We start from the raw sequence: 13,179 nt of genomic DNA, 5'->3' as shown, positions 1-13,179 counted from the left end.
GAGAGAGAGAGAGAGACAGTTAAATAGAATGATCTATAAAGTGAGAGAGAGATACATTTACACTGCTTTGACAATACCTGTACTCATCATGCCAATAAAGCACTTTGAATTTGAAATTTGAAAGACACAGAGAGAGAGAATACAAGAATACAAGGAGAGAGAGAGACATGTACAAAGAGAGACAGACCTGGCTGGGGGGGGTGTCTCTGGGGGGGCGCAGGTTGGATTTCCAGGAAGTGAGGTCTTCTCTAGGGGGGCTGCTGGATCTCTGAGGTGGGGGGGGGGCAGCAAAACACTGTAATACTGTACTGCAGCAGAGTGTAGTGCACACCAGTATATACTGTGTGGTGTTACGTACCTGAGTGTGCAGTGAGGTTGTGGACTGGGCTCGGGTTAGTCGTCCCCCTGCCTCCCCCTCCTGCCACACCTGACTGGACGGATCCCCGGACTCCTCCCATTCCCGAAACACCTCCTCCCGCCTGAGAGAGGCAGAGTGAGATAGATTGAAAAGATGTGATACCACAGAGAGAGAGAGGTGGTAATTTAATACAAGCACACACAGAGACTGACTGACGGACTGACACACTGACTGACTTATTGATACACTGTCTGACTGGCTGCTCTCAGCCTGCTCTTGTACCTAAACAACCGCTCCATGTCCTCCCTCCCAGAGCTGTGTGACCTGTAGCGGCCCCCCTGCCCCACCTGCACCCCCTGGCTGGGGGAGATGCGCCTGGCCCGGGGCAGGTCTGCCATCTGTGCATAGTCTCCCCTCCGCCCCCTCCCTGAGCCATAGGACACCAGGCTGCTCTCCGACTCTAGAGAACTCTGGGAGGAGCTGAGCCGCCCCCCCCCACCACCCCGCAGGGAGGGGGACGGGCTCCGGCGCTCAGGGGAAGGACTGCGATCTGATCCACGCCTCCGCATAGAACTCCTCCCACTGAGGCTCCCGTGGTTGTGGTCCGAATCCCGCGGCCTCAACAAATCAGAACCCTGATATTCCAAGCCCCGCCTGCTGGAGGAGGGGCTGCGAGGATTGCGGTCCTGGACATAGTGGGAGGAGCTACGGTGGCTGGGGGAGGGGCTCGGCTCAGCCCATGGTTCACTGTTGGTAGTCTTCCTCAAGTGGGAGGGACTAGGAGCTTCATAGGACTGCCTGGGAGGGGAGGGGTTATGGGGATCTGAGCCCCGCCCTGGTGAAGGGATAGAGGGCTCTGTTTTGCGGAGGGAGCTTTTCAAGTGGGCAAAGGGAGACACAGAGGCCGAGGCCTTGGGTTCGGCGGGTTTGAGGCTCCTGTAAGACGAGGAGGAGATGCTGGATTCTATACTTCGCCCGAACAGGCTGTGGGAGGGGCTGGCTCGCTCTTCCCCACGCCTCTTGGATGAGCTCGTGGCCTCAGAGTTACGCCAGGAGTGGGAGGAGCCAGAGAGAGACTCGGTCTGTGGGAAAGAGGAGGTGTTTTTGGAGCGGGGGAGGGCGTTGTTAGGAGAGTCAAATTTCCGGCGAGAGGAGGATCCAGTCACTTCAGTCCTGGAGGAGGAGGAGGAGGAGGAGATGGCATGGCTTTTGGAGTAAGACAAGGGGCCAGGGGAGTCAACGTTCCGGCGGAAGGAGGAGCCGGAGTTGTCTGTCTTCTTGAGGGAGGAGGAGCCAGAGAAATCAGTCCTGGAGGAGGAAGATGAGGCGACAGCATGGCTTTTCACATGAGGGGAGGGGCCAGGGGAGTCAATGTTCCGGCGGAAGGAGGAACCAGCGAAGTCAGTCCTTGAGGAGGAAGAGGAGGAGACGGCATGGCTTTTAGAGTGAGAGGCAGGGCCAGGGGAGTCAACGTTCCGGCGGTAGGAGGGGCCAAAGTTGTCTGTCTGCTTGAGGGAGGAGGATCCTTTCGATTGGGAGGCGTGGGCCGCACTGTCAATGGTCCGCCTGTGGGAGGAAGACAGAGCTTCTGCCTGCTTGAAGGGAGTGGGGCTAGCAGAGCGTGAGGTGGGGCTCTGAGGCTGGGGTTGGGGTTCTAAGCTCCGCCTTTGGGAGGGGACTCCCAGATCAGGGTTCCGGAAAGGGATGGTGGCTTTGGGCTCTGGGCTGCGACTGGTCGGGAGAGCTCTGCCCGTCTCCTGGTGTCGCCGGGGAGAGGCGGCCTGGGTTGTGGTCTCCCGGGGCGATGGCTGTGACGGGCGCCTGGACAGAGAAAGGTAACCGCTCTCTACTCGGGACGCCGAGGACCGATCCCTGAGAGAGCCTGGGGAGAGAGAGGGAGGGATACAGAGAGGAAGAGAGAGGTAGTGGGAGGGAGAGAGAAATGTCAATACAGTACAAATAAACTGCCTGACACTTAACACAGAAGGAGAGTCAGGGGGAGTCAGTCTGACCTGTGTGTCTGTCTCTGCCCGTCTCCCTCCCCCTTGCCTCCTCCAGCCAGGTACGGGGGCTGGGAGGGGTTGCGGTGGTGCCAGTACGACGGGTCATCCCGGGGTGGGGCACCTCCTCTTCTTCCTCGTCCCACTCCTCGTCCTCCTCCGCACTGACTGAAACACTGAACTGAGAGTACTGATCCTGAACACTGCAGACAGTGTTCAGGATCAGTGTTGAATTTGAGTAAGAGTACACATAAATTGTGAAGACACACACACACATACACACCCACTCCCTCTGCTACCTGAGAGTGCTCTCCTGGTCCTCAGCACAGATATACAGCTCACAGTCTGGAGTCAGAATACACAGGGAGCTCTCCTCATAGCCCCGCCCATCTCCTGTAACGCTACAATAGCTGCTCACCGTCGACAGCCTATCAGATTCGCCCTGTGGGAGCAGAACACCCAGTCAATCAAGCAGCAACCATACCTTTACTGAACTCCTTACACTCGCCCTGAAATACAATCAAAATGGCCTCCACCCTCCAGTCCCTAATACTGCACACAGGACTGACCCAGACAAGCCCTAAACACTAACTAGTCACAGCCCTAACCCACCCCATCACTGCCCCCAACTCAACCCCAGGTGTCAACCTTGAAGAATTGTATTTTCCCTTTCCTTCAGATTGACACACAGATACAGACACTGACACACACAGACATTGACACAGACAAAGACACATCCCAACACACACATACACACCAACACGGACACATACATACATACAACTCAGACAGACACACACCAACACGACACATACATACACACAACACAGACAGACACACACCAACACGACACATACATACACACAACACAGACGCACACACACCAACACGACACATACATACACACAACACAGACGCACACACACCAACACGACACATACATACACACAACACAGACGCACACAGACACATGTACACAGACTGACAGACAAACATACACAATACTGACCTGTCTCCCTTAGTACTGTCCATCAGAACAGACTCCCTCTGTCCCGGGCTCTCTCTCTCTGTGTGTTGCTAACCTACAGTGACTCTGCTGTAACTTTACCTCGTTAGTGGCTGAACTCATTATTATTTCATCGCTTTTCTGTCACAGCCCCTCCCCCTCTCTCTGTACTTTCTGTGTGTGTGGATCTGGTGAAGTCTTTGCGCAGTTTGTACTTATTGTCAGTACTATACTGTATTGCTCAGATGCAAGGGACTGGCTGTACAGTAGGAAGTCAGCCTGGTTGCTCAGGTCCTGACAGCAGTGTGAACTGGACCCATGCAGTACCGTTGGGTTTTAAAACACTGCGCTCCTGTGGCACTGTGGTCTCTGTGTGTCTGTTGTGCCGCTCCAGTGGCAGTGGCAGTCCTCCAGGCTGCACTGCGGTATTAATGGGTATCTGTGCCGTGTGGGTCTTTCTGGCCTATTTGACTTGCAAAGCAACCGTCAGAAAAAATATCTTTCTTTTATCACAGAATTCCCTCTCTTCCTCCCCGTCTCTCCATCTCCCTCCATCTCTGTCTCTCTGAACACCATACAGAGAGTCCAGTGTGTTTAGTAAGAACAGTACCTGCAGTGAGGGAATCTAATCCACTATGTTTGTTTACCCGTGTGTATTTCATACCCATCACTGTGTTTGTGTGCCCGTGTGTATATCATACCCAACGATATATTATTATTGTATTTTCTAATCGTATTCTACTTTATCTTACATATGGGTAGAGTGGAGCCTGTGTGAGTGTGAGTGTGAGTGTGTGTGTGTGTGTGTGTGTGTGTGTGTGTTACTGTGTGTGTGAGAGAGAGTGTGATGCCTGTCTATTAGTCTTAGTATTGAGTTACTGGCATTGTTTCCTGAGGAACAAAACAATCATTAATAAATTAGCTCTAGTCCTGCCGGCCCCACCTTCCTCCTCCTCCTCCTTCTCACTCCCCGCCCTCTCTCCCCTCTCCTCTGATCTTGACAGTCAGTGACTGCAGTAGAGTCTGTGGTACAGTCTAGTAAGCATCCAGTCAGCTACTCTATGGCAGTTTCTCTCATCGTGTACCTCTGTGCTTGTCTGTCAGTGCATATCTGTGTGGTTGTCTGTCAGTGCGTACCTGTGTGGTTGCGTGGGGGCCCAGGCCGGGATGCAGGGTGCGGGGCCGCAGGCAGTGCAGGCAACGGGCTGGGTCGAAGACGTTGGCCTCGAACCGGCGACAGTACAGCTCTTCACACACTGGGAGCATGGCGGGTGCTGGCACTGTACACACACAGCACAGAGAGCCTTTGTTACAGCACAGAACACTACTATAGTATAATATATTACACACAGCACAGTACAGTGACACACAGAGCAGTACAACACAGAGCACAGCACTACTGACAGATACAGCGCAGCACTGCACAGCACAGTATTTCTGACCACTGACCGCAACATACAGGTCAGGGCATCTGTGACTGTTACCCATGCAGTGAACAGCTCTGCACTACAGCACAGTAGTTTATCATAAAACATTAGACTTGATCACAGTGAGGTACAGCTGTCTAATAGTGCTGTACTATTAATTAATAACATGAATTCCAATAACTATAATTAACCCACATAGTACAATGACTAATTACACATACAAAACACGTGATTCATATTTACAGAGGTGCTCTTGTTTTTTCACTATGCGGAAGGGAGAAAGACAGAAGGAAAGAGAGAAGGAAAGAGAAAACGAAGTATTTTTTAAAAGAAACTTGCCAACGCGTCGCCGTCCTGCTCAATAGAAAGCTGTCATTTCCAGACAGATCCATCTCTGTGCGGCCGCGGAGACACGCCCCCAGCGCCCAGCCAACCAATCCGATGCCTCCGTGCACAATAGCGGGGAAGCCGTCCGACAGGTGAGGAAACTGCACCTTGTTGGCCGCCATTGTGGCTCAGCTTGCTACTTGACCCTCCCAGTTACCGTATGCCACCGATTGAGCCACAATGGGGTTAGTTTCGTTGTGGCGGAACTGTGCCGTATTAAATATCCCGAGGCTTTGAAAGGAAAGGGAGCGACTGAGCGTGGATGACAGCTGTCGTGTCCCGGGCCCGTGTGCGTTTCTGTGCGGGCGGCTAGTTAGTTGAGAAAAGCAATAAACGCTTTAAAAATAATAATCTAAGATACCTGACCCAGCAAACACAACCCGCGCACACACATAGCATTATCACAAACCATTCATCATTTACGTACAATCATTTTAATTTATCTGAAACACATAAAAACATTTCAGAAATTTCATACGTTAAGGAATTGCACCATATTATCATTAGCTTGAACCATTAAATGGCATCTTACACTTCCAATCGAAGCCTGGCTCTCTATAGGGATGTGCCTGCAGTCACCAACCTGACACACAAGGCGCCAGAACGAAACGAACCACAAGTGTCTGTTAGGGCTGCTCTGAGGCATCTTACTGAAAAGACGCTCTGTCGCTTTGCTTTCACTGCGCTTTACCCACATTGTGTATTGAGAATTTCAAATTACTTTCTCACTGGATAGAGTGAAATAATAGACCAATAGAGAGAGAGAGAGACAGAGGGGAGCCACATGCACAGACAGCCATTACTGGATTTAACAGACAAGACAGTAAATATACTGAAGCAACAGCAACATTACAGATCAGTATGTTCCTTTTCTGTTTAGTATTACAATTTTTATTCAATCTTTGACAGTTTGTATCGTATTTTACAGTACAAATGTGGCCACAATGGCACTGTATATACACACACACAAGAAATTCTCGCTGTTCCTACACACACAGACCAACACTTTCACTTACACACGTAGACCAACACACACACACACACACACTTCCTCCCTCCTTCGCAGCTGGAGGCTGCAGTGTGCAGTTCCCGATGCCCGTACTCCCACTTTAACCCCCCCCAGTCTCAGTCCTGGTGTCTTCTGTTCTTCCCAGTCCTCTGGCGTCTCTGTTTCTTGCTGGTTCGGCCCAGTCGGCTCCTGGGCCCCGCTGACCCCGGTCCTGCCCATTTCTTCTCCGTCGCCCCTTCTTTGCCGCGCCCCACCCCGTCCCTCCCTCGCCCCAGCCCCTTGCCCTGCCCTTTCCTGTTCTTCTGTTTGGTGTGGGCGTGCAGGGAGGCAGTAAGGGAGCAGACCCTGAGAGAGAGAGAGAGAGAGAGAGAGAGAGAGAGAGAGAGAGAGAGAGAGAGAGAGAAAGCACAGGAATTATATACAGACCCCAGAGACACTCCTGACACATATAACCTAAGACAGACCTCACAGACCCTCCTGACAGAGACCCTGATACAGACCCCAGAGAAACTCCCGACACATAGACCCCAATACAGACCCCAGAGACACTGCCAAAACAGAGACACACAGACCTGAATACAGACGACAGAGAGATACACACACAAATAAGTTTTACTTTTTAGACAGAATGGGTTCCCCAGCTTTCCTAGGCACAGTGCTGATCATTTTCTCTCCTTCATCATCCCCCTCTTCCTTGCTGTCCTCTCTCTCCTCCCCACACTCCTCTGCATCCTGCAGAAAGCAAACAAGTTAAGTAATTGAGCATCCGACTGTCACACGAAATGACTGAAGAGCCAGTCGGGAGGCCTCCGTACCTCACTGGCTCCTGTGCTGCAGAGGCGCCCCCCTGTGAGGTCCAGGTCGCTGATGGTTGTCACGGTGACGGTGTGGTTGGGGTGATCATACTGAACGGACTCGGTCGTCGCGGTAACCAGATCCTCCAGCTCATCTGCCTCCTCTAGAGAGAGAGATTGAAGTTTACTGCATACTGGTCTTTCACTTCATCACAGAGTAAAAGTCTGTCAGTCAGTCAGTCAGTCTCTCTCACCCAGAGCCTCCTTCCTCTCCTTCAGCAACTTCTGGTATTCTTTGTGTCTCTGTGGGAACAGGGCAGGCAGTGAGTCACTCATCTCTCTCTTCTTTTTGTCCCTCCCCACCCTGCTCTGCCTCTCTCTCTGTCACACCTCTCGCTGAATCTCCTCCTCCTATTCCTTTCAGGCCCTCTCTCCCTTCTTTGCCATTCTCTCCTTCTGACACCTCCTGCTTCTGCCATGCCTCTCTCCCTTCTCACCCCCTTCTCTCCATCACCTCCTCTGTCCCTCTTCCTGCCTCTCTCACTTACCTCGCCCCACTTTAACTCCCCACCGACCCCTACTCTTCATGCCCTCTCCTCTTCCTCTCTCTCACCTCCTCTCTCACTTTCTTCTGCTCCTCCTTCAGTCGGGTCTTGATCTCCAGCACGGCCTGCTTCCTCCTCTCCACCTTCCGCCGATGGAAGCCCGTCAGGTACTCACTGCCACACAGATCAATAACCCATCAATAACCCGTGAACACTCAGCCCTTCTCACTGACAGAGCCCCGCGCTTCAGGGCCCCACAGGGCAGGCAGAGAAGATCAATAACTGATGGAAAAACAATAGCTGGTCCATACTCAATAGGCCTCAATCAGTCTACTGTTGATGGGTAAAAATGATCAATAACAATCAACAATCGGTGATCTCCCACACTGACAGGAGAGAGGGAGAGTTTTTAATAAAATAAAAAAAAGTGTATAATTAATGTACAGACAGACAGTGATAAACTGAAGAGAACCATCTCTACAGAAATGGTGAAATAAGACAGACAGAGACAATCCTGCTGTACAGGCTGAGACACCATCAGACCGACATGAGTGCAATGTGTATTAGGACAGTGATGTTGAGTGCAGACTGGGTCGCTGTTACACAGACAGTGATGTTGAGTGCAGACTGGGTCGCTGTTACACAGACAGAGGTTTTGAGTGCAGACTGGGTCGCTGTTGCACAGACAGAGGTTTTGAGTGCAGACTGGGTCGCTGTTACACAGACAGAGGTTTTGAGTGCAGACTGGGTCGCTGTTGCACAGACAGAGGTTTACAGTGCAGACTGGGTCGCTGTTACACAGACAGAGGTTTACAGTGCAGACTGGGTCGCTGTTACACAGACAGTGATGTTGAGTGCAGACTGGGTCGCTGTTACACAGACAGAGGTTTTGAGTGCAGACTGGGTCGCTGTTGCACAGACAGAGGTTTACAGTGCAGACTGGGTCGCTGTTACACAGACAGAGGTTTTGAGTGCAGACTGGGTCGCTGTTGCACAGACAGGTTTACAGTGCAGACTGGGTCACTGTTACACAGACAGAGGTTTTGAGTGCAGACTGGGTCGCTGTTGCACAGACAGAGGTTTACAGTGCAGACTGGGTCGCTGTTACACAGACAGAGGTTTTGAGTGCAGACTGGGTCGCTGTTGCACAGACAGAGGTTTACAGTGCAGACTGGGTCGCTGTTGCACAGATACAGGTTTAGAGTGCAGACTGGGTCGCTGTTACACAGACAGAGGTTTTGAGTGCAGACTGGGTCGCTGTTACACAGACAGTGATGTTGAGTGCAGACTGGGTCGCTGTTACACAGACAGAGGTTTTGAGTGCAGACTGGGTCGCTGTTGCACAGACAGAGGTTTACAGTGCAGACTGGGTCGCTGTTACACAGACAGAGGTTTTGAGTGCAGACTGGGTCGCTGTTGCACAGACAGGTTTACAGTGCAGACTGGGTCACTGTTACACAGACAGAGGTTTACAGTGCAGACTGGGTCGCTGTTGCACAGACAGAGGTTTACAGTGCAGACTGGGTCGCTGTTACACAGACAGAGGTTTACAGTGCAGACTGGGTCGCTGTTACACAGACAGAGGTTTACAGTGCAGACTGGGTCGCTGTTACACAGACAGGTTTACAGTGCAGACTGGGTCGCTGTTGCACAGACAGAGGTTTTGAGTGCAGACTGGGTCGCTGTTACATAGACAGAGGTTTACAGTGCAGACTGGGTCGCTGTTACACAGACAGAGGTTTACAGTGCAGACTGGGTCGCTGTTACACAGACAGTGATGTTGAGTGCAGACTGGGTCGCTGTTACACAGACAGAGGTTTACAGTGCAGACTGGGTCGCTGTTGCACAGACAGAGGTTTTGAGTGCAGACTGGGTCGCTGTTGCACAGACAGAGGTTTACAGTGCAGACTGGGTCGCTGTTACACAGACAGAGGTTTACAGTGCAGACTGGGTCGCTGTTGCACAGATACAGGTTTAGAGTGCAGACTGGGTCGCTGTTACACAGACAGAGGTTTTGAGTGCAGACTGGGTCGCTGTTACACAGACAGTGATGTTGAGTGCAGACTGGGTCGCTGTTACACAGACAGAGGTTTACAGTGCAGACTGGGTCGCTGTTACACAGACAGAGGTTTACAGTGCAGACTGGGTCGCTGTTACACAGACAGAGGTTTACAGTGCAGACTGGGTCGCTGTTACACAGACAGGTTTACAGTGCAGACTGGGTCGCTGTTGCACAGACAGAGGTTTTGAGTGCAGACTGGGTCGCTGTTACACAGACAGAGGTTTACAGTGCAGACTGGGTCGCTGTTACACAGACAGAGGTTTACAGTGCAGACTGGGTCGCTGTTACACAGACAGTGATGTTGAGTGCAGACTGGGTCGCTGTTACACAGACAGAGGTTTACAGTGCAGACTGGGTCGCTGTTGCACAGACAGAGGTTTTGAGTGCAGACTGGGTCGCTGTTACACAGACAGAGGTTTACAGTGCAGACTGGGTCGCTGTTACACAGACAGGTTTACAGTGCAGACTGGGTCGCTGTTGCACAGACAGAGGTTTTGAGTGCAGACTGGGTCGCTGTTACACAGACAGAGGTTTTGAGTGCAGACTGGGTCGCTGTTGCACAGACAGAGGTTTTGAGTGCAGACTGGGTCGCTGTTACACAGACAGAGGTTTACAGTGCAGACTGGGTCGCTGTTGCACAGACAGAGGTTTTGAGTGCAGACTGGGTCGCTGTTACACAGACAGAGGTTTACAGTGCAGACTGGGTCGCTGTTACACAGACAGAGGTTTACAGTGCAGACTGGGTCGCTGTTACACAGACAGTGATGTTGAGTGCAGACTGGGTCGCTGTTACACAGACAGAGGTTTTGAGTGCAGACTGGGTCGCTGTTGCACAGACAGGTTTACAGTGCAGACTGGGTCACTGTTACACAGACAGGTTTACATTGCAGACTGGGTCGCTGTTGCACAGACAGAGGTTTACAGTGCAGACTGGGTCGCTGTTACACAGACAGAGGTTTACAGTGCAGACTGGGTCGCTGTTGCACAGATACAGGTTTAGAGTGCAGACTGGGTCGCTGTTACACAGACAGAGGTTTTGAGTGCAGACTGGGTCGCTGTTACACAGACAGTGATGTTGAGTGCAGACTGGGTCGCTGTTACACAGACAGAGGTTTTGAGTGCAGACTGGGTCGCTGTTGCACAGACAGAGGTTTACAGTGCAGACTGGGTCGCTGTTACACAGACAGAGGTTTTGAGTGCAGACTGGGTCGCTGTTGCACAGACAGGTTTACAGTGCAGACTGGGTCACTGTTACACAGACAGGTTTACATTGCAGACTGGGTCGCTGTTGCACAGACAGAGGTTTTGAGTGCAGACTGGGTCGCTGTTGCACAGACAGAGGTTTACAGTGCAGACTGGGTCGCTGTTACACAGACAGAGGTTTACAGTGCAGACTGGGTCGCTGTTACACAGACAGAGGTTTACAGTGCAGACTGGGTCGCTGTTACACAGACAGAGGTTTACAGTGCAGACTGGGTCGCTGTTGCACAGACAGGTTTACAGTGCAGACTGGGTCGCTGTTACACAGACAGAGGTTTACAGTGCAGACTGGGTCGCTGTTACACAGACAGGTTTACAGTGCAGACTGGGTCGCTGTTGCACAGACAGAGGTTTTGAGTGCAGACTGGGTCGCTGTTACACAGACAGAGGTTTACAGTGCAGACTGGGTCGCTGTTACACAGACAGAGGTTTACAGTGCAGACTGGGTCGCTGTTACACAGACAGTGATGTTGAGTGCAGACTGGGTCGCTGTTACACAGACAGAGGTTTACAGTGCAGACTGGGTCGCTGTTGCACAGACAGAGGTTTTGAGTGCAGACTGGGTCGCTGTTGCACAGACAGAGGTTTACAGTGAAGACTGGGTCGCTGTTACACAGACAGAGGTTTACAGTGCAGACTGGGTCGCTGTTGCACAGATACAGGTTTAGAGTGCAGACTGGGTCGCTGTTACACAGACAGAGGTTTTGAGTGCAGACTGGGTCGCTGTTACACAGACAGTGATGTTGAGTGCAGACTGGGTCGCTGTTACACAGACAGAGGTTTACAGTGCAGACTGGGTCGCTGTTACACAGACAGAGGTTTACAGTGCAGACTGGGTCGCTGTTACACAGACAGAGGTTTACAGTGCAGACTGGGTCGCTGTTACACAGACAGAGGTTTACAGTGCAGACTGGGTCGCTGTTGCACAGACAGAGGTTTTGAGTGCAGACTGGGTCGCTGTTACACAGACAGAGGTTTACAGTGCAGACTGGGTCGCTGTTACACAGACAGTGATGTTGAGTGCAGACTGGGTCGCTGTTACACAGACAGAGGTTTACAGTGCAGACTGGGTCGCTGTTGCACAGACAGAGGTTTTGAGTGCAGACTGGGTCGCTGTTACACAGACAGAGGTTTACAGTGCAGACTGGGTCGCTGTTACACAGACAGGTTTACAGTGCAGACTGGGTCGCTGTTGCACAGACAGAGGTTTTGAGTGCAGACTGGGTCGCTGTTACACAGACAGTGATGTTGAGTGCAGACTGGGTCGCTGTTACACAGACAGAGGTTTACAGTGCAGACTGGGTCGCTGTTGCACAGATACAGGTTTAGAGTGCAGACTGGGTCGCTGTTACACAGACAGAGGTTTTGAGTGCAGACTGGGTCGCTGTTACACAGACAGAGGTTTTGAGTGCAGACTGGGTCGCTGTTGCACAGACAGGTTTACAGTGCAGACTGGGTCGCTGTTACACAGACAGTGATGTTGAGTGCAGACTGGGTCGCTGTTACACAGACAGGTTTACATTGCAGACTGGGTCGCTGTTGCACAGACAGAGGTTTTGAGTGCAGACTGGGTCGCTGTTGCACAGACAGAGGTTTACAGTGCAGACTGGGTCGCTGTTGCACAGACAGAGGTTTACAGTGCAGACTGGGTCGCTGTTACACAGACAGTGATGTTGAGTGCAGACTGGGTCGCTGTTACACAGACAGTGATGTTGAGTGCAGACTGGGTCGCTGTTGCACAGATACAGGTTTAGTAAGACAGTCTGGAGAGTCAGGCAACGTGAGCGAGCGCACAGAAAGGTCTGAACCCCCCACGTGTTCAGACGCACTGCTCACGTCCTCTCTCCTGTCTGTCTGTCGGCCGGCCCGGTTTACTCACTGCCTGTCTTCGTCGTTGAACGTCAGCTCGGTTCTGCTGGTTCGTCTCCTGGCCCCGGCGCTGCTCTTCCTGCCCATTTCAGCCTCAGCCGCGCCGCATGCCGCTCTCTGCGCGCGGGGATGTAGTGATGCCGCCACTTCCGGCCCGGCTGCTGCGCGTGCTCCGCTGACTCCGCCCCTTCCGTTCCCACGTCACAGCAGCGCGCGAGCCGCACTGTGGCTGTGCAGAGAAGAAACCCGTCAGCCGCGCGCTTACATAACATTAGAGCATTATAAAAGTGCAGCACAGCATAATACTGCAGATACAGGTACACTACAATTACACAGACCTCAGGGAATTAGTATGTTTCAGGTCGGCTAGATAGCACGCTGACCTGTCACTAGCGTCACCGTCTGCGCTCCTGCTGCCAAGTGTGCTGCCTGCGTCGGCCGTGAAGCGCCTGTTCGCCGCTG

At 52.2% G+C, this 13,179-nt stretch overlaps 1 protein-coding gene across 1 annotated transcript; it reads right to left on the bottom strand.

The window, feature by feature from the left end:
* Positions 1-6,046: 6,046 nt before the first annotated feature.
* nol12 (nucleolar protein 12) lies at positions 6,047-12,899 on the bottom strand. Its single transcript, XM_066707316.1, has 6 exons — positions 12,728-12,899; positions 7,595-7,700; positions 7,236-7,284; positions 7,003-7,145; positions 6,804-6,919; positions 6,047-6,532 (listed from the first exon to the last, which is right to left on the bottom strand). Exons 1-6 carry the CDS (start codon positions 12,802-12,804, stop codon positions 6,304-6,306), a joined length of 720 nt encoding a protein of 239 aa, XP_066563413.1. The 5' UTR covers positions 12,805-12,899; the 3' UTR covers positions 6,047-6,303.
* Between the last annotated feature and the right edge of the window lie 280 nt (positions 12,900-13,179).

This window comes from Amia ocellicauda, chromosome 6 (assembly GCF_036373705.1).
Source record: "Amia ocellicauda isolate fAmiCal2 chromosome 6, fAmiCal2.hap1, whole genome shotgun sequence".
NCBI classification, from domain to species: domain Eukaryota; kingdom Metazoa; phylum Chordata; class Actinopteri; order Amiiformes; family Amiidae; genus Amia; species Amia ocellicauda.
Note: the sequence above shows the minus strand (reverse complement) of the source record. Positions and strands in the feature narration are given on the sequence as shown.